The sequence below is a fragment of the Numida meleagris genome, chromosome 21, assembly GCF_002078875.1.
Source record: "Numida meleagris isolate 19003 breed g44 Domestic line chromosome 21, NumMel1.0, whole genome shotgun sequence".
Lineage (NCBI taxonomy): Eukaryota > Metazoa > Chordata > Aves > Galliformes > Numididae > Numida > Numida meleagris.
Window position 1 is genome coordinate 3,940,751 of NC_034429.1, and position 22,009 is coordinate 3,962,759.

General features: G+C 43.0%; 1 protein-coding gene across 16 annotated transcripts in view; it reads right to left on the bottom strand.

The window, feature by feature from the left end:
- The window catches only part of LRRTM4 (leucine rich repeat transmembrane neuronal 4), a 504,688-nt gene that overhangs the window by 184,273 nt on the left and 298,406 nt on the right, over positions 1 to 22,009 (bottom strand). For 15 of the 16 annotated variants that reach the window (XM_021374973.1, XM_021374975.1, XM_021374968.1 and 12 more), the window contains 2 exons: positions 18,957 to 19,171; positions 15,341 to 16,887 (listed from right to left, as the gene is read on the bottom strand). In XM_021374973.1, the coding sequence (XP_021230648.1) occupies positions 15,341 to 16,887; positions 18,957 to 18,960 (1,551 nt within the window). In that variant the 5' untranslated portion in view covers positions 18,961 to 19,171. Of the gene's footprint in view, positions 1 to 15,340; positions 16,888 to 18,956; positions 19,172 to 19,455; positions 19,912 to 22,009 lie in introns of those variants that run through there. The other variant, XM_021374981.1, reaches the window with a different exon arrangement.

A 22,009-nucleotide genomic window follows, 5' to 3' on the forward strand; every position in this document is an offset into this window, starting at 1 on the left:
AAAAAAGAAAAAAAAGGAAAAAAGAAAAAGAAGAAAGATAAAATAAAAATTGAAAGAGGCCTGGGAGGATCTGAAGAGAAGGAGAAATGTGAGCTGAAAATCAGTAACAGGAAACTAACGTACCTACAAGAAGCAGCTTGGCTAGAAGTTACAGTAAAATAAAGCCATTAAACGAAATAGTGCAATTCTGGATTCTAAATGAACATATTATTTTATACATACATGCATATATATAAACACACGAATGAGAGAAAAGTCCATTTCCTTTGAGCTAAATTCAGGTGTAAGGCTACACGTTTTGACTCATATTGGCCAAAAAAAGGTGGGACCAGATTATTGCTGAGGTCCCTCCCAGCATGAGCTCTTCCGTCATTTCTGTGATTTAAAACAGTGGAGACAAAACAGCTAAATGATTCCCAAGCTTTTTCTTTTTAATCAGGGAAATGCCCCTGTCGAAGCAAGGGAGTTAACACTGCTGTGGCTGAAGGGAAACCATTTCCATTTGTTCACCTGACACATTTTCAAAGGGAATAACAATTTCCCCTTTCAAGTCCTGATATTTCTGCCCAGTGATCTAGCATGCTGTTGTATCTTCAACTAAAAGATGCACTGTAATTCTTTTTGGGTGAGGGTTTATTGTATAGTAGCATTTTGTGTCTGTAAGGCGCCTCAGAAAGTAGAACCTTGGCCATGAAGTGAATTCTAATGTCACTTATATTTTCAGAGTGAAAAAAGTATTTCCTACTCATAAATGAAAGCGTCCATAGGAAACATCCAGTCACAATAAAACTTGAGAGATAAGTAATGAAAAATAAGTGACAATTCCTGGGTGAGAGATACAGCCAGCTAGTTGGTTTTTTTCCTACAAAAACATACCTTCAAGTTTAGCAGGTTTAAGTTTGAGTGAGGTTATAAAAACCAAACATCCAAAAGATGGCAACTTCCAATTTTCCCCCAAAATGAACTTTTTTCTTTTTTTTTTTTGAAGGAAGACATTGTGGTCATATCAGAAACACTGTGGGAGCTGCACTCAAGAAACAACAAATGAAGAGCCTAAAAATTAAGTCACTAAGTATAACAAATCCACTCAGAAGCATACAGTCCCAAGGAGATGGATGCAAATAGACGATGCATCATGCAAATTCTTCATCTGTGGGTCCACGGAAGTAGAGGGATGGTTAGCAAATATATAGAAATAACAGGAAACCATATGAAAATTTTAGCAACTGTAAACAGTACAAAAAGCTTAAACGATGCCCAAGGAAGCTGGGTGCTAGGTCCAACATTCTAAATCAAGACAGTATGATACCACGGAAGTACCATACTTAAGATACAACTTTGGCAATTCTGAGAGGACAGTAGAAAGTGGGAAGACATGTATTCTGAGGAGAACACAGTGTGATGAACGGAGACAAGGAAGAAGGTCTGGGCTCTATATCAGCTCAGAAGCAGTGCTACAGGAAGGTTTTACCAGGGCTTAGTTGCACATGGCATTGCAGTTACACTCTGCTGCAGAAGGCACAGAGAGCTGAGCTCGTCCCAGTGAGCGTGCTGTGAGTTACCACATTCTTCCGACACCAACTGTGAATCTATCTTCATGCCAAATTAATGGCAGGAGAATGAAGGCTCCTGCAATTAAACTCATGATAAAGAATTTCTGGACTCCTAGACTCATTAATGATTTTTAATTAATTACCTATAAGCAGAACATTTGTTACTTCTACAGAACAAGTCAGACTTGGGATCACTGACAAATGCCTTCATTTTTTTCTTGGCCCAATTGGCACAATCCTTTATTTACAGAATATTTGACTATAGTTGTTCCAGAAAGACACGTAGTTTGACTTCTTATGGGTACACAGCTAACTGAACACGCCATCAGCAATCACATCCCCACTGTAGCAGTTTATCAAAACAGAACAGTAATATGCCATGTAGTCAAGGCAAGCAACACGCAACCTTTGTGGGAAAAAGAAAATGTAGCACTGAACTTCATTTACAAATCACAGAATATCTGAAGTTGGAAGGGATCCATAAGGATCATTGAGTCCAACTCCAAATCTTATTATAAAGTAAGAAAAGAACCTTGTTTCTGCAAGTTGCTTGATCTAGGAATAGCTTTCCCCAGTAGAAGGTGAATGAGCTTCATTCCATCTGCAAGGCTAATGCAATTTCCAAAGAGTCCATTCAAACACTAGCGTTGTCCCTTCAAGGTTTATGAATTCCACTTTTGTCAACAACTTCTGCAAGAAGACCTAAGCTAGTTGTTTCATTATGTTGGCAAACCATCACAAGTTAAGCTAAATGCATAAAACATATTTAAAGGAATGTTAACATCAAAGTTAGAATGCATAAACAAAATCCTAATGGGACGTTGGGTTACTGTATATGGTCAATAGCTCTTCAGAGGAAACCTTGATGACTTCTAGGTGAACGCAAATTTATTATGCTGCTCTAGTGATGTATTTCATTTTCAATGCCGCTAACTTGAGGTTTCAAGTTTATCATTGTTTCATAAATAGGGGCCTTGCCACAGACCTCAATGGGTCTCTGATTCTCTGCTCTACACCTGAGCTCAATGCAGGATCAGGAACTAGAGGTGAGCAACTGGAGACCTGGTCAAGAACAGGGTCAAGGGAACAGAAGAAGGAATTTTCTTGTGACTTTTTGTGGAGTTGTTTTTTTGTAACCTCTCCTTGGTGAGCTGGATATTGTATTCAGCTATCCTGAGTGACATTTTAAATATCAGATACTTCTTCCTCTCAGATGAGTTTAATCTCTTTGTGGAGAAAAGAACGATTTTAACAGCTGAGCAGCTATTTTTCACTGTGAAGGTTATTAACCTTTGGAACAAAGTACCACAGAAGTAGAGCCTTCCTTAAGTCTTCAAGTGACTTCTGTGGAGGCACTTTTTAGTCAAAACAAGCTACTGGATTTATAAGCACTGTAATTACCTATATGGTTATTTTGGTCCTTGATACACAAGAAGGCAAAGCAGGTGGCCAGCAGTCTCTTCAACCCTAATTTTTTGAAATCTGTCAGCATAAAACATCCCCCCTTCGATCTTCATTAGACATGAGAGGCAGTGAATATAATATGCTAGGAAGACTTTCACTTACAACCTACATGGAACTCATAGAGCCAATGTTTACTTTAGTCCCTACCTGTTACAGAAAAACAAAGGAGCTTGAATCATGTTTTTGAAAGCTAATATAATAAATGTTTGGGAGCTAATCATGAACAGAAAAAGTGTAATCAATGCCTCAGACTGACAAAGCGTCATGCACACTGGGACTCTTAATATATTCAGCAAATAAAGGGAGGCAAAGAGAACACCCATTGACTTTGTTTTTAAATAAAAATTTCAAACAATTCCAAATTGCCAGTAGGTTGCTTCCTGTTCTGATTTGTGCAATTCGTGTTCCGTATGCAAAACCACACAAACTGCCTTCATTCCCCTCTGCCACTTTGCGCATGACACTGATGTGGCTTTTGAAGCCAGAAGCCTAACCTATGATTTAGAAAGGGAAAAGAAATGGATCAGAAATTTACATTAAAATCATGCAATTGCACTACACTGCAGAAAACTACCGGGACCAGGGAGAACCTAAGTACCTAGGAGTAAATCTCCATTGCATCTGAATATAGTATAGACATTTTAAAAGAGCTAAATAGGCATGTGCTAATACCACACCAACACAAAGCAGACCACTTCAGACAGGCTTTTATAGCAGGAACAAAACAGACTCAGTGGGAGTCCCTCAAGGCTCCCGACAATGCTTTTTTTTCTTTCCTGCTAAAGCAGCAGCTCAAGCCCCAGCCCTGTTGTTAGCATCTTGCATAGAGAGAGTGAAAGGCAATCCTCTCCAGCTGACCTCTGTGTAAGTAGATGGGAGGGCAAAGCCTACAAGAGGATGGGAGAAATTTTCAAAGATTTATGGACTGATTTAGTTGCTCAAATTCTAATGAAAGCCAATGTGACCTTGCTTGCCTTTTTTTTTTTTTTTTTCCTCCTTTCGGCAGTCTGACAGTTTGCAATACTCATGCTATAAATTAAGGGCAGAGTTTAGAATGGCCCCCAGTTCTCATGGCCTCCAGCCCGGGCTAGCTGGTCTGTCTTTGAATGCCAAATCCATGAGCACAGACATCCTCCAGTCTTGGAAGGTAAGGCTGAGCATGGAAGCTCTCCCTTATAGATTCTTGTATCTTATTTGGCTCTGAATCATGTCAGTCAGCATAACACATTTCTACACTCAACAGTAATGAAATGGTAAGGTTTATTTGTCTGATTGGAAGCGCAGGAAGGATCCAGAGTTGTAGACAAAGATCTAGCCTGAGGTTCTTCCATGAATTAGAGCTATAAACAGAGAAAATTTCATTGCGCAGAGCTGCATTAAACAGGAGCAATGCATAATTGCATAATGGGGTTATGCATTATGCAGACTTCAGGATGTTCCCACTTACATTGCTTCTACCTCATTCTTGCACACAGGGAGAGAGCTGCTCTCAAGCAGAGGAAGATCAAAAGCCAAGTCGATAGCTTTGCACAAATTCTTGGTCAACTACAGTATTTGCAGTTTTTCTACCTTTTTAGTAGTAAGCATGAGAAAGACTGCAAAAGTTGACTTTGTTACCAAATAATTAGAATCATAGAATTAGCTAGGTTGGAAAAGACCTACAAGATCATCTAGTCCAACCATCCACCTACCACCAATAATCCCACTAAGCCGTATCTCTGAACACTATATCTAAACGTTTCTTGAACACCTCCAAGGATGGTGACTCCACCACCTCCCTGGGCAGCCCATTCCAGTGCTTGACCACTCTTTCAGAAAAGTAGTACCTCCTAATGTCCAGCCTAAATCTACCTTGGCACAACTTGAGGCCATTCCCCCTCATCCTGTCACTAGTTACATGAGAGAAGAGGCCGACCCCCAGCTCACTACAACCTCCCTTCAGGTAGTTATAGAGAGCGATGAGGTCTCCCCTGAGCCCCCTCTTCTCCAGACTGAACAATCCCAGCTCCCTCAGCCGCTCCTCATAAGGCCTGTGCTACAGATCCCTCACCAGCTTCGTCGCCCTCCTCTGAACACGTTCCAGGGCCTCAATGTCTTTCTTGCAGTGAGGGACCCAAAACTGGACACAGTACTCGAGGTGCGGCCTCACCAGTGCTGAGTACAGAGGGACAATTACTTCCCTGCTCCTACTGGCAACACTAGTTCTGATACAAGCCAGGATGCCATTGGCCTTCTTGGCCACCTGGGCACACTGCTGGCTCATGTTCAGCCAAGCATCAACCAACACCCCCAGCTCCGTTTCCTCTACACAGTCTTCCAGCCACTCTGCCCCAAGCCTGTAGCATTGCCTGGGGTTGTTGTGGCTAAAGTGCAGGACCCGGCACTGGTTCTCTTGAACCTCATCCCATTGGCTTCAGCCCAGAGATCCAGGCTGTCCAAATCTCTCTGTAGGGCCTCGCTACCCCCAGGCAGATCAACACTTCCTGCCAGCTTGGTGTTGACTGCAAACTTACTGAGGGTGCTCTCAATGCCCTTATCAATAAAGATATTGAAAAGGACAGGCCCCAGCACTGACCCCTGGGAACACCACTTGTGACTGGTCGCCAGCTGGACTTAACTCCAATCACCACCACTCTCTGGGCCCGGCCCTCCAGCCAGCTCCTTACCCAGCAAAGGGTGTACCTGTCCAAGCCACAGGCTGCCAGCTTCTCCAGGAGAATACTGTGGGAGACAGTGTCGAAGGCTTTGCTGAAGTCTAGGTAGACCACATCAACATCCTTTCCCTCATCTAATCGGTGATTTTATTACACTGTTCTGTCTTCTGCCAGTTATCTAGCACAGCACCTTCTCATGTAAAGACCTACCACATGGGAGCAATAGAGAGAAACTATGTTAGGAACACAGAGACCTCTATTTCCACAAGATGTCTGAGACATTATACATGGAAATAGAACTAGGATTAAAATGTGTTAGTCTTAGGACTTGTTCTTTACATACATATGCTTGTGTTTACACACGGACACTGAACATCTGTCCTGACCATCAGTCCTCCTTAATACACATTTTGTTAAACTAAATGGATAACGATGATCCAGAAAAATCTCCTGATAATGTGAAAAGTACATGGTAATTAACTAGCCTTTAAGAATGACACTGTCGATTATTTTGGGACAATCAAATAATAGTAGAGAAATGGAGTCTGAATGGGAAAGATAGTGTCAGAAGTACAGTCTGAACAATAGTGGGTTTTGCCTGTCATTCATACCAAATTACTGTGGGAGGGGGGGGAAGAAAAACTATTTATAACCTGTCAGTCTCAAGAAACCACAATTACAATGATTTAATTAACACACGGAGAAGCTTCAGGCAATCACATCGTTCTAAATTTAAGAAGTAGCACTTTTCAGGCCCAAGATGATTTAGAACGTTAACAAATGCTAGTTGAACCAGGGCAAGAATTTGATGGCCTTGTTGGTTCCCTTTAAAGCATCCATCACGGCAGAAAGATAATCCAAATGGATGTGTTAGTGAAAGATGAGAGCAGTGAAGAATCATCTGGGGTTTCAGAGGCCATCATGCAGAAGGAGAAGCTGGTTTTTAATGAGAACGGAGTTTGAAAATGAGCAAAAACACACAACTTGAGTCTATTCATCAAAGACACTGTATGCATTACGAAGTTTGACAAAAAGTGGAGCTAGAATGCATGAAAGTGCAAGGCGCCAAGAGTGAGCCTAACCTCCCTATAGGAAGCTTGTTCTCAGAGATAAATGGGTCCTCTGCTGGCCCAATGCACAGCAGGCAGCTTTATCCTGGGCACAGTGCAATCACAGAAGAGCTTTCCCCTGCACAAGACTGGTATTTGGATTGTTCAATAAACAGGATATTGCCAGAGGTTGGTTTCTTACAACCTGGATTTCAGTCCTCACTGGGTGGTGAGGCACAGGCTGCCCAGAGCTGTTCGTGCCCCATCCCTAGAAGCGCCCAAGGCCATGGATGGGATCCTGGGCAGCCTGAGCTGGTGGGCAACAACCAGGTCATGGCAGGGGATGGAACTGGATGATCTTTAAGATCCCTTCCAACCCAAGCCATTCTATAATTCTATGAACTCATCTCAAAATAAATTACTCCTCATGTCTCAGTTTCCTCTTTCTATGCCAAACCTCTTTGGATTACCCACTGAGTCCCACTCTTCCCAGCAAGGACTACTTCCTTCAATACTTCCATACGGTGATTGAACTTGGGAGTTGTCACAGCTGCTGCTCCAACACAAATAGTTGTAGTAATAATACTACCATTACAATGAGTTTACCTTCTTTCACTTTCTGTTATCGATTTCTTCTAAATTAGATTAAAATACGAATAACATACAGGAAAAGTCTACTTCTTCCATACAAGAAAGGAAATATATCAATGTGTTTGTTTAAAAAGAACATCAATAATGAATGCTCTCCTTTAAAACTGGTTCTTTCATTGTCTGTTAAGAATTGGAGATAAATATTTCTTTTACTGCAACATGTATTTATATCTGCATGCAGTAGGAAGCACTGCACACAGAACCGATGCTGAATGTACCAAAGGATCTTTGCACACAACATGATTTCTAAGCTCTGCCTGTTGCAATGAAGGACATGCCACATTCCCACAATAGATTTAATAGGCACTGAGTTTTAAAAAAAACGTATAATTTTTCTCCTGATATAACACTTTTGCAGAGCAGCTGCAGACACAAAATAGCAAATACTGTTACACGACAAAAGAATTTAGAAATTTCAGTGTCAAAATCAAGACTCATTTATTAAAGTCAGTCTTCCCTATTTAGGTCTACACAGAGCGCATACCCGTACAAGAGCACAACAGCAACATTCCACCTCTGATCATCAACAACCTGATCATGTTACTTTTCCCCATAGGCTAATAGCAGAAAGACTATTTTTGCTTCTATTTTTCTGGATTTCAGAGGAAATCAGACAATAGCAGTGACAGGGAAAGGAGAAAAAGAATGGAACTGTAGCAGCAAGGAGCTGTTGCATAAGGCTGCAATCTGGGTGATGCAGAAACTAAAAATTAGAATAATGTTACTTATCCGGTAAGTTTGGAGATCTACAAATGAAAAATACTATGCAAAAAACCTCTCTTTTTTGCCACAAGGATAAAAATAAAACAAAAATGCTAAGTTCATGCATCCTCACAAGGTCCTGCCATTTTCCCTAGGATGCTGCCCACTGACATAGAGACAGCACAGAGGTTTCAAGGAAAGCCCTTCTGGCTTGCTCACATCCATGAACTTCTCCTGTCTTCACCAACAGCATTTAAATTCATCTAATGAACCCTCAAAACAATAAACCTGAACTAAAATGCTTGAACTATGAAACAATGATGGAGATTTTGCTGTAGCAATATACCATGGAGGTAAGAGATTTCAGCTGATCAGCATTTCCTGCCCTTCTTTCTTGCAGGTAGAAAGATTTCCATCCAATTGCCCATGGCAGCTGAATGGGTGCTACATCTACAGGAAGAACCTTCTATTTCCCTTGCACTCCTACATGATGTAAAAAGGCAATGACAAAACAGATTCATCAGGCCAAGAAGGCAATATTCCCATAGTTGCATCCTCCTATACCATCCCTTACACAGTGTCAGAGAATCACAGAATTTTTTGAGTTGGAAGGGACCCTTAAAGGTCATCTGGTCCAACTCCTCTGCAGTGAACAGGGACAACTACAGCTCGATCAGGCTGCTCAGAGCCTGGTCCAGCCTGACCTTGAATGTCTCCAGGGTTGCAAGTGTCTCCAAGGACAGGGTCTCCTAGCTTCTAACAAAGTAGGTACAGAGGCAACAACCCCCAGGAGATTCCTAGGAGTTGACTCAGTCATCTTTTTTTATGTAAGACAGAGATGTACAAGCAATCCAAGCTTATTTGGCTGCACAACAGGCAGATGTGATAAAATCTGATTAGTGTCAAAAATGTTTACTGCTGCAGCCCATCTGCGTTCAGTCCCTATATACTTGGCTCGCAATGGCCAAATACCAGGATGTTAGTGCTATGAACACAAATCACACAGGAATTTTACACGTCAAAATGTTTACAACACAGAGAGCATGACAGAGAGCTGCCCACTTCTCTATGCCAAGCAGCTCTTGCTAGCAACACATGCAATCTCCTGAAAATAACCTGCAGATCCATCTCAATGGCAATAACACACCTGCACAGTGGGTTGCTTCTAGCAGCACCAGACTGCCTCCAAATGTGGATGCATCCAGGAGCAAGAAGCAGAGCCAAGTGCACAACTCTCATCCAGCGCCCAGCCCCAGCACCCAGCCTTGCTCCACTGGCTCCGTGTTGGATGGCATAACTAAGGTCACAATGTCAGGAACCAGGTCAGCACTGTTACTCTGGAGGGGAGCTCCAGGAACATTTCCAGCAGCAGGATAGTTGCTAACAAGACTGTTCGCCTCCTTTCAAGTGAGATTTTTCTGTGTGTGCATGTGTATTTAAAAGAAGAAACAAATGAATGGGTTCGACAGATTTCTCCCTGTCTCTGCTAGCATTCTCCCTCCTGGCATGAGCTACATAATGGACTAAAATTGATTTTTTTTTCCCTCCTTAAAATACTGGCAGCACATCACAGAGCTCGAGCAGAAGCAGAAGAAGGGGTGAGAGAAAAGGAGAGATGGAGAGGGTAAATTGCATCTGTCACAATTCCAGCCATGCAGGAATCCTTCACAAGGCCTGAGCAATGATTATAAAAGAAATACAATTATTTTCTTCTCTTGTACAAGGCTTTTACAGTGCAGTTCCATCAGTCCTCACCATGCATAACACAAACTGGTGAAAACATATGGCAAAATAAAGGGAAGAAGAAGAGCTGATGGGGGGCCAGGGAGGATGCCATTTTATTGGAATATGTCTGTTTGAAGAGCACACATCCTCGGTGCGACTTCAGAGTTCTGTCAATTAGCTGTCAGCCTCTGGATGAGACACAGTAGAATAAATGTAATGCTGGAACATAGGAAAGTTCCAAGCCTAAGTGAAAATTGGGAGATATGGGCTCAGCTTCTTCCTCTGCCACTAATTTCTCGCTTTATCTCAGAGCGAGCTCTCGGCAGAACACACATTGTAAAACCAGATCTCAGATCAGCTAATCTCCCAACCAGGCACCTGAATAAGGACTGAGTAAGACTTTCAGAAGTGCTCAGCATCCTCCTGCAGCTCCCTTTTCAAATTCGCAACCAGCGTCTCAATTGCTGCTGATGCGCAGCTGGCTGAGCTCTCCCGGAAATACAGCCAGGCATTTTGGTAATATCTTTGGGAAGTCACAAATGCTGAGCCTTGGAAAATTTGCCCCTATGCATTTATGACTACATTACTTAGTGCTTCTGTAGCACAACCTCCAGCATACTGACATTACACTTGCAACCACAGACAGCAGCAGTATATAGAAAGCTGCAGGAGTTTTCATCAGTCCACATTAACAAACACATTTCTACCTTTGGCCCTAATCCGAAAGATATTTCCAAAATTTACTTCCTCCTCAAACCTCTCAGTGGCCCTGTGCCTAAAAGGTTTCTCCTCTGACCCACTTCTGACATAATTCTTTCAGAGACACTCCATGGAGGAAATGCACTACCATGTTAATCTTTGCCTAATTTCCAAACACAAACAACAGAGCTTATGGCAAAGTTTCCTTCTGTCTCAAGCAGGAACTTAAAGTCCATTTATAATCACAGAGAGGTGGAGAAAGACGTGGAGGAAGAGCCATAGCACCAAAGGGTATTAGAGAACTGAATTAACATGGACCGTCCTACAGCTTTCCTAAACACAGTCACTGGAAAAACAACTGCACCTCTTTGCCCCTAAAATGAGGGCAGTAGGCTATGGAATCAAGAATCACTGCTTTCCACTTGCCATACTCTTCTCTTTGCAATGCACTATCTGGAAAACCACCTTCCTTTTACATTACCCCAAACTATGCGAAACTTAAGCTTCTGCCATCAGGTCCTTGCTAAATATTCTTCATAAGAATATTAAGACCAAAGGGAATATTGTCACTGCTCTTAAAAAAAAAAAAATCAACCACACACAAGACAAATAAAACCCACCATTCTGCCAAACTACTGAGTGATTTCTCTCCCCTGAGGCCACCGTGTCCCATAAGCTCATGCTTAGCCCCTGGACATCCCTTCCAAAATGAGTTACAGAGCCACAAAAGCCTCTGCAGAGCTGGAATCTTGGGCTAACCAGTATCTGGGAAGAAGAGACTATTTTGGTTTTCCCTTTTTGCATCTTGCTCCACACAACACAGTATGATGTTTAATAAATATATGATAATCAACAGTGGCATGTCAACATTTCCTTTTAAATTAGGTTCAAAAAGAGGAGGTCAGCAGTAGCCCAATATGTTTGCATATGTTATATTCCTTTACCAACCTCTTTCTTCCCACTGGCGAGAGGGAAGCAAGCAGAATTCAAAGCAAACATAATTTTGTGCGACTGATTTAGCAAGTATGAATACAAGTGACAACTGCCCTGGTTTTCACTCCAATGAAAAACATGGGAGCATCACAGCAGAGACATTCTTGTATGTGAACAGGTGGGCTTGTTTGTCAAACTCTGGGGTATGGTTAGACATGGAGACATGAAAGTGTAAAGAGCAACACTGCAGGGTCTGTGTCAATTGTCTCTCAAAGGGTTTCACATCAGCTGTGCTCAGCTAACATGGAAAAGATGTTCACTTGCTAGGCTGGTTGGTGGTTGGTTGTTCAGTAACAGCCAGGCTGAGAAACAGGAGAGGAAGAACCTAGCGGAAAGGAGGAAACATTTCTGGAGCAATGTTCCTTCTCCCCGCACAGAATGCTATACGTGAATACTGTGTGTGCTACGTATGAAATACATCATTATAGCTTGGTTTATAAAATTGCTTTTTATGCTCCATGATCTTCAGCAAATGTACAAATAAATATGACAGAGAGGGAATAAGCGCACACGCACAAAGCAAATACCAAAATGAGATAGCAGCAGTCTGCTAACTGGATGGTGAGAGCCAAAATCATAAGCATCCAGTTATTTTAGAAAGCTTTGCCAATAGACTAAATAGAATACCATGGGCCAGGTGTCAGTGATTATAATCCCACCGATGCCAAGAGAGTTGCTCCCATTTACAGCAAGCCTGACTTTGGCTCTCCCTCTGCAGTACAAGAAATAATTCATAAAGCACAGACTTAAAAGCAGCCTTGCAAAGTGCCCCTGGCACCCCCTGCTTGCAGATAACGACCCAACACGGGGCAGCTCCTGTACGCCCACGTTGCTTTGGTGCAGCCAAGGCATCACGCTGAACTCAGAACAACAACCACCACCACCTACTCACACATACGCAGCTGCTGTGAAAAAAGAAACCTGTGTGAATGCCTAAACACGTTGCTCCAAGGCCAGTTCTGCCATGGAAAGCCGGTGATCATGTATGAGAAGAGCTGGATGCTTCTAAAAGCAAATTCAGAGCTGTGAAAGTAATGGCTGTGCCCACCACAACCGTAGGCCGCACACGGGAACATCCGTTATCACCAACTTCCAGTAGAGGAATACGCTCAGGGGTATTCTTTCCCAGGTTAACATGGAATTAACCCATAGCTAATTAACCCATTAACACTTCACATAAAGGCACACAGGTTTTGGACACCCATGGTGCTTACAGGTGCGTGGGGGTTGGCGTGCGAAAGCAGACACTGATATGAAAAATACTAATAAAGTAAAATTGATAGAACCTTAAGCAATCAATGCTGACAACCACTTTGCTTTCATTTTGATAACCAGGTACTCTTCTCTCTCTACACATTCCTCTTTTGGGGGAAACCTTGGCCTGAGCCCAGTGAATTAGCAAGGTAGACCTGCGGGAGGATGGGCCTGAGCTGTCTCACCTGTCCAAAACAATAGTTTTAGTAATAGCTTTCCCACAAGCACGTGCATCTGGGTAAATTAACTATTGATAACGAAGTGTTCCATTTTCTTCCCCCCTCCCCCAACATTAAGCCTTTCCACTGCTGAAGATACTACAGGGATTTTTTTCTTACCATTCCTAAGTACTGCACAGTGCGTATCTGTCCTTTCACAAGTGGAACCTTGTAGCTATGGAGACGAAGGATGTTAAATCCAAGCTGAAGATAGTATTTCAGTGGGGGCTTATGGCTGCTACATGTGTCTTCAGTGATCTGCTGCTTTCTGTCTCCTCAAGTCCTCTGTGCTAATAGCCAACGCGTAATTAAAACCGCGCAGATACAGAGCATATGTTCTCCCAGTCCCAGCACTACTGCATTCAGTACAGGCTTCCTGATTTACACCACAGCGAGGAATCCCAAGGATAATGGGATCAACAGCCTGACTTCTGCAAACTTGCCAGTGTAACTTAACCTGAGCGGCAGCTGAACAAAGCTGCTATGGCACTGCAGTAGCACCTGGAAACCAGGTGAGCTGGGGTCCCCTTGTGTTTAAAGCTGTGTCTAACACTCAGCAGCAGCAGGAAGAAATTATGCCATACTGACCTTCAGTTACCAGACCAGGTAGGTCTCTCTACCTATTTATTTATCACCTATGATCGAAATTATCTGGATTTCTGCCTCCCAAACAGCAGCAATGTCCACTTATCTTTTGAGCATTATAATTACAATCCAGATTTCCTTATGGTAGTTTCATTACGTGCACTTTCAGATGTGACACAGGGATTCAACTGCCCTCCAAATCATCTTTAAAGCAAACAGTTCCATACTGAAGTAGTGATGCTTCAGTGGTGTTAAACTTGAGCAGGAAGACACGACAGCCTTTCGGGTGAAATTAATGCTCCTTGCGACAGCCAGCGAAAATTCACAATAACTTTGTTAGCATCTGTTTATTTCTATTTGAGGTGCTAACAGAAAAGAAAAAGCCAAAGCACACATTCATTCACGTAATGCTGGTAGAAATGACCAGGGCATGACAGGTGCTTTTATCTTTCTGAAGGCAACGCTGCTCCAGACACAGTAACCCCAAATCATCTCTATTTTTGCTTCCCCTTAGTTCTGCGGTCCAAACTCAGATAGTGATTTCAGGTGCCAAATACCAGACATCTTACAGAAGCCCTATTTTCTGGAAGTGCAAAACATCCAATTTTCAAAAATGGGGATCCAAGAATCGCAGCCTGCTGAGCACTGCTCAACTTTAACACACCTTTCAGACTACCTCGCTGCTCAAAATCTACCATAGTCTTTTCAGCTTGTATAAAGAGATATGAATAAATGTCAACAGTCACACTGACAGTGTATTCAGGTAGGATACTCACAACCAGGGAACCAAAATCCACCATGACCCCCTAATACAGCATCACGTGCAGAGTTAAGGAATGAGTACCGAAATGTAACCATGGAAATCCTCCTCATCAGGAATAGATAAGCAGTTATATTCACACATAAAAACATTTCTTACATACATATTAAATAGCGTCAATAACAATGCAGCAATGAAAAAAAATATAGTATTTTCTTGCCAAAGCTTAACAACAGAGAAAAGAAACACCAAGAGCTTCTCCTCTTTTTATTTCCCACATACTTACTAAATGAAAATACTACTGCATCCTTAAGTGCATGCAACCATTGTCTCCAGTAGAGTTGTGTCTCAAGCTAAGTCTTTACCAATCGTCTGAAAGTTTACACTAAGATACAAAAACCAAGAGAAAATCCCTCTCTCAAACCCAGATATTTGCAAATGTTTGAGTTGAGGCCTTCGCAAGGCTGAAATCTAGAATAAGCTAATAAAGAAGCATGGACGTTCCTGCTTATCCAGCAAAACAAGTAAATGCCCAACCCAAAGCAGTGCTGCAGTGCTGTTGTTACCCCCTGAATCAGACAGAAAATGCAGAAAAGCTTTGGCATTATCACTAAACACATCAGAAAACCCCCAAGATGTGACATGGAATCTGGAGTAGCGAGGTTTCCATGCTTATTTTTGAAACAGAAAAGGTTCTTAAACTTCTCTGTCTCTAGCAATACAGGAAAGATGGGCCTCTTGTTACTACAGATAATTAAATAGGTGCAGATGTGGGGGGGATAATGCACCTTTATCATACGTGTTTACTTCATCTTAAACTAATTCTTTGTTAAGACTGAACTGTTCAAAAATAATCGCCGTCACTTCCCTGATTTCTACAATTTAATGAGATAACCTCGCATGCTGAGCAAACCCCAAAGCAAAAAAAAATACTCATTAATCTTTCTAGCATTTAGAGACACCTCAAGAGCTTCAAACATTTACCTCTCCTTCCCAGCAGCTGAAATGGTTTTAGGAGGATCATGGTTCATACCTCACATTCCCTGGAGCCAGAGATGGTATACGTGCAGGGCCCAGATCCATTAACGGATACATCCATGGTCTCAGAGTTTGTTGGCTTGTAGTCCACGTAATACTCCTGTAAAGGGGAGTTCATTTGCCTTTCAGACTCCCTGGCCTTTTTCCTGCGCCTCTTCATGAGCGAATGCTGCTGGAGCTGCTTCATGCTGGCTGGATAGCGCTTCCACGACACGTAGATAACCAACAAAATCATGGCCACGGAAAGAAAGAGGGCCACGCTCCCAGCAATGATTTTGTGAAAGGAAACGTGCTCGTACTCGGGTTCCACTGCAGGCGTTGGGAGCTCAGTGGAAGGGCTTGGCACAACCGACGTTGGCTGATTGCTTTCAAGTTTGGAAACGGTAGGCTTAGGAATAAAGACAGGTCTCTGGGGAGTTTTGGGTGCCTGATACGATCTTTCAGTAACCACCACCTGGATTTCAGCACAGATATTGTATGTCTCCACAGCATCGCTCACTTTTTCACCCTGGATTTGTTTAGGGCCTGCACATATCATAGTGCTTTCTTTATTTCCCTTGAAATTCTTAAGCCAAGTAAACAGAGGGCAAATGCTTCGAGTACATTCCCACATATTTCCGGACAGAGTGATGGAGATGAGCGAGATCCACGTATTGATGGTCTCCTGAGAGATGTTGGTGAGTTTGTTGGAATCCAGGTTCAGTTTTTGCAGGTTGGGGAGGCACTGGAACGTCCCGGGCTCTATCCCTGTAATGTCATTTCCTGATAAATCCAAGTTGTGCAAGGAACTCCAAGTCCATGTTAACCCTTGGCTGATAGACCGGATCCTATTCCACTGCAAGTAAATCGAGCGAAGGTTGAAGAGGCGTGGGAAGTGGGCAAAATTGATCTTAGAAAACTGGTTGTGCTCCAAATGGAGCTCCGTCAACTTCAAAAGGCCAGCGAAAGCATTACGGGATAAGCTCCGCAGGCGGTTGTAGCCCAAATCCAGAAAATCGAGGTTGCGGCAATCTTGGAAAACTCGGATGGGCACGGTCTTCAGCGAGTTAGACCGCAAATGCAAGATCAAGAGTTTGCGAAGGCCCTTGAACTGCTCGGACTGCAGCACCTGCAGCTTGTTGTACGAGAGGTCCAGGTTGCGGAGGTTGGGGACGGGGTGAAACGTTTTGTTGTGCAGATGGGTAATTTTGTTGGAGCTCAGAATTAATTCCTTCAGCCTGCGGATCCCCTGAAACGCATCCTCGTCCACAGAGTTGATGTAATTATGGTCAAGATAAAGCCATATGAGCTGATTGAGGCCCGCAAACTGATTTGATTTAAGCTTCTGAATGCTGTTGTACCGCAACGATAAGCCTTGAGACCCTCCAGAAATATTCTGAGGGATGTCTCTGAACGCGTGAGATTCGCAGTACACAATCTTGCCATCGCATCTGCAGTTCTTGGGGCAAGCTCGCTGAGCCCCCGCAAGCATAACAAACAGCACCACAGGAAGTAGCACTAACACCACACTCATGCCCCTCAGCTGCTTAATTAAATGGAAACCTACAATATTAAAAAGAAAACAAATGTGCGTTGTAAAGCTACCAAGATAAATGGCCAACAGGTTACTAACGTCAGCGGGGTTTCTGAGAGAGCGTTAGCGAAGCGGTAGGTTTTGAAGACAACCTGTTTGTGTCCTGGCTTGCACTTTTGGTTGTATAAGTGTCTGCTCTTTGAGTTGCTGGCTTGCCATCTCTCCTACCTGCACCATCACCAGCACTACTCTCGTTATTCAATTACTTGTGATTTATGAGCCCTTAGAAGGACCAGGAGCCCGTTCTCTATTCGCTATTCTCCTGTACATCATCTCTCAGGGCTGCTGGTATATCCTTATCGCTAGATGCTGGGGTTTTAACAATAAACATATTTGTCAAGTCACTGTGCTGAATGCTCCACAGTGCTGGGAAGGAAATGAGGCAAAGCTTCTGGTATTTACATGGTGCTAAATATGTTCCCTGATAAAAGCAATTCCAAGTTCAGTTCCTCCAAAAATTACTGCAAAAAGTGAGGAGCCTACTTATCATAAAGTTTGAACCATCTTTAATGCTGTAAAATTATAATATTACAGGCTTTATTTTTTGCACTAAGTAATTCTATTTAAGAGTAGGCTTCACTTGCTAATTATTTTCCATGTACCTTAAACATATAGAGGTGCACAGAAACAAAGTTCAATCATATAGGGAGGTATACTATAAAATGCAAGCATGGGACCTGAGTAACAAGGTAATGTTAGGAAACATTTATTTAAAATGAGTCACAGCCTTAACACTTATTGACTTAAAGTTATCTACATGAAGGGGTGAATACCTAAGCACTTGCTATTTTTGGTATACATTTATTGCATATCCTCTGTGAAAATATACATGGAAACACTTACATATAAACACTGCCTTTAGAGCAGCAATACACCCAAAGTTTAAAGGGGAATTTCTGTATTCCAGCTACCCCCTCTTTTCCCCAGCCCTATTGATTTTAAGATTCTGCATTTCAGATGTCAAAATTCTCATGTAGCATCGATACCGTTGCATGGCCAGAGTGCTATTTACCACATTATTTGAATAATTATGGAAGGGGCTGCAGGGGGCTGTCAGAACCCCCAGCACATACGCACGCTCTCCTCAGCCTGCAGTGATTTTAGGACTGATGCCTCTGTGTCCAGAGTTGCAATCTTGCTAGGAATTAAGATGCATCCTTCCAATAGGAAACATTCTAAGGGCCGGTATCTCCTTGATAAATAATCACCTCATTATTTGTCACATACACAAAACCACCCTTGTGCTGCAGTTATTTAATCTGCTTTTAAACCAAAGGGGCAATAATTCCTCATCTAAAATGCCCCTGACTATGCATCTCTGCCTTTCACTTTAAGGTTAGTTTTTTAATTTAAATCCTCATTTTTTGCTACTGCCTATGTGTCAGCAGCAGCCAGCTAGAAATATGTTCTTGCTGTTACAGACTTGGGGACTGGGGAGGGGTGGGGGGGGGGAGGAAGGAGGGAGGGAAATAAACCTGTCAGACTTGAAAAAATAAGACTGGCAAATGACTGCTTGAAATGCAACAACAGTATTAGGGGGTATCTTTACAGAACCACCTACAGAATCACCCCCACCCCCCCCCTTTAGCTTCCCACCTAACTGCAAAGCGTTAACAGTCCGTTCTGACAGCCCGAATAATGCCACCACGGGCTCATGGAATGGGAATAGAAACCCAGAAGAAATGTGGTGCGGGCTGCCTCATGCATGCATGTACCTCTGTGCATCATGTGTGCAGGTGTGTGGGTGGTTGGACAGACAGGAACGTACTCCCTACAGCCCTTCACCCCGTGCACGCACGCACACATTAATTACATACGAAACCACTGCAGGAGGAAAGGTGTGCGTGTTGGGGAGGGGGTGGGGGGGGTGGGGGTGAATGCATGATCTAAAAATACAATAGCAAGTACAGTGAGTCACCTGGCACAGGAATGCACTGCTGGTTCGGCTGTTTGCCCCTAACAGCTAATAATCCGACTGAAAAAAATATGCCATACCGCTGCAGCTGTGCTAACAAACAAGCAAGAAAAGTTCACTTACCCATCCTTTTGTCACCAACAAACGTCCTCCTTTTCCTCTCGCCAGCTGTTTTCTTCTCTCTCTTCCCCTTTTTGCTTTTTCCCCTTTGCCTCTCTCTTCTTTTTAGAACTGCTCTCTCTCCCTTCCTTAAACCATCAGAATCTTCATGTCACAGCGCGGCTGCCGCTCGCATCACCGCCATCCAGCGTGCACGCCAGAGCCCCACACAAAGTTCCCTAGAGAGGACAAGCAAGAATTTTGGGGATGAGGAAGGGAAAGGAGAGGGAAGGGGCTGGGGGTGGGGAAGACAGGACGAAGGATGGGGGGGGAGTCTGTGGGGAAGGGGGGGGTAGGGAGGGACTCTAAGCTCTGAGAGCCATTGTGTAAGTCATCAGAGAACCATCAGCATTAAGTGGCAATCTGCAAGGGAAAGCTACAGCACACAGCGAAGGTAAAGCAACTTCTCTGGGAGAAATGTGAGAGAGAGGAAAAAAAAAAAAAAAAAAAGCTTTGCCGGTACCTAGCATCTCTCATTCTGCTGCCTTTTGCCATTCCCAGACACAGCAATCCATCTCCAGCTCCCAGCTCCCGAAGCAGGCAGGCCTCCCGTGCCGTGTAACCCCCCAGTTAAAGGCTGTGCAGGATAGCTTTATCCATTTAGCTGGTCAGGTTTAAAGTGTTTTGTAGCTGCGCTGAGAGGCAGCTCCTGTCTAATTCAGAAGGCTTTCCAGAGAGTGATGATGCTTTGGAGCTTGTTGGTGCTAATGTTCTAGTTTGTGATACACTGAGTGCCCTCCACTGGAGAAAACAGATCACACATTAAAGGCACGAACAAGTGCTCCTGTCATTGCTATGCAGACTTTCTTCCTTCAGAAAAGAAAATTAAAGACACACCATCCCTCCCCAGACCCTGCTGCCTTCCCTTGATTATTCAATCTTTATGGGGTGGGTTTTCTCACAACGAGCGCAGAACACTGACCAAAAAAAAAAAAAAAAAAACTTCCCTTGATTATTCAATCTTTATGGGGTGGGTTTTCTCACAACGAGCGCAGAACACTGACAAAAAAAAAAAAAAAAAAACACAACACCTGGTCCTCGTGTATTTGTTACCGGATCTTTCTAATCCACCTGACCTGGATATTTTTCTTCAGCGCAATCCACGCTGATTTTATTTTCCTGCATTCCCTGGGCGAGCACAGGGAAAGGGATGTCTGCAGATCCAAAGTGAAAGTCATGTTAAGGGCAGGGGGGGAAACACACAAACTAATCGTCCACATATAAGGAATTAAATTACATATGCACCAAATCCAGGTGTAAACACACTGAAAACAGCTTGGTGTCCCTTCCTTAAGTGTTGGGTTGTTGCTTCTTTTTCATCATGAACGATGAAGAAAAACAACTTCGAGAACACAAAGCTGACAGTGCAGAATTCACCTTTTTTCTCTCCTGAATTCCTCCCCCTCGGCCTCCCCCAGCTCCCGGGCAGCGACTTCTCACGCTGCTCAGGATGTCAGCAGCCTCCAGCCCTGTGCTGGGATCCAGCTTCACCTTCTGCTATTTGTCTGGCAGGTTCACCTGGGCTGGAATCAATTCTCCCTCAGCCAGAGGGATCTGGAGGCGGTGCAGAACCATGCAGAGCGCTGTCACCTGCTGCTGCTTGGCCCCATTAACCACAAGCAGCAAACAGACCTCTCAGTGGATGCCCATGCGAACACAGATGTGATGTCTGGGGTTTCAAAGCCATCTCAGAGGGCAGCACTGTTCTGTCTCCTAACGCTTTTAACCTGGGTTATAAAGAAAGAAAAACCGTCATTTGTGATAGAATGGGTCCATGGGTTCCTAAAGCTTATTTAGCTGTCCTGTCTGTCCAGCCCCTCCCCTCTCCCTGTGCTACACGGACACCAGGTATTTTAAAAGCAATTCCCAGACCAAACCTTTTCTTTAGATGATAATTTTGTCCAAGTGGTTGTTGTTGTTTATTTTCGTTACGTGATCCTACGTTATTCTTTTTTTCTTAAGCATTTTTTAAGCATTGCCCCCTTACGATTTCGCAGCTCATTCCACTTGAGGTTTCTGCATACATCCAGCAGTTGCTCCACACCAATACAACAAAAATGAAAACAGCCTAGAACTCCAGGCTGCTTCATCTCCATTTAAAAAACAAATAAATGCATAAAAACAACCCCAGAAGCCAACATCCTCCTCTCCCACACCTCTACCCGGACTGCAGCCTGTACAGATCAGGGACAGATTTGCATAAGGAAAATATAATTAATCACTATTTTTACTCTGAATGGGCTAGCAATACTCACACCTTCCTCAAACAAGATTCAGCGCTTAATTATCATAAATGATGTTGAAAGTACTTCTTCCATGTCTGTATTAGCCACGTCTGCGTTAGAGTCAGTACCATTTTAGCTCGCATTCATATTTATTCATGATACAGTTTCCTAATAAAGGTAAAAGCTGAAGTGTGCGGTTATTATACCTTGTGTTGATAGTTCTCCAGGAAGAGTCCATTTGAAACTCTGCCAGATCTCAGAATGAACCGAGCAGAGTGATGCCTACAGACGCCACACAGATTTGCAGGGGATGTCTTTTCCTGGATTCTTGGATCCTTTGATCCTACATGAGCTGAAGCAGCATTGCCATAAGCTGTCCTGCTGCTATGTATTCACTCAGACTCCAAAAAACCCCATTCCTACAAAAAGTTTTAACGAATTTTACTTTCATGAAAATCTTCTGATGCCACTCTGAAAATACCATGCATCTTTGGTATTGCAACTAACCAAGTAAGCTTTCACTCAAAAGCATGGGGTTGTTTTTTTCAGTCTGGTTGGTGGTTTTTATTTGGTTGCTTGTTTCTTTTATTACATTTTCTGACCAAAAAAAAAAACAAAAAAAAACCCAAAAACAAAACAAAACAAAAAAAAAAACATTTGCCAAAGAAGAAAAGAAGAGGAAACTTGCAATCAATCTAAATAAATCTAACAGATAAAAAAAAATAGAAAAAAAAAATCTCAAAAAGCTCACAAGGTAAAGGAGGATGAATATACCCGTTTGTGGTTTCATTC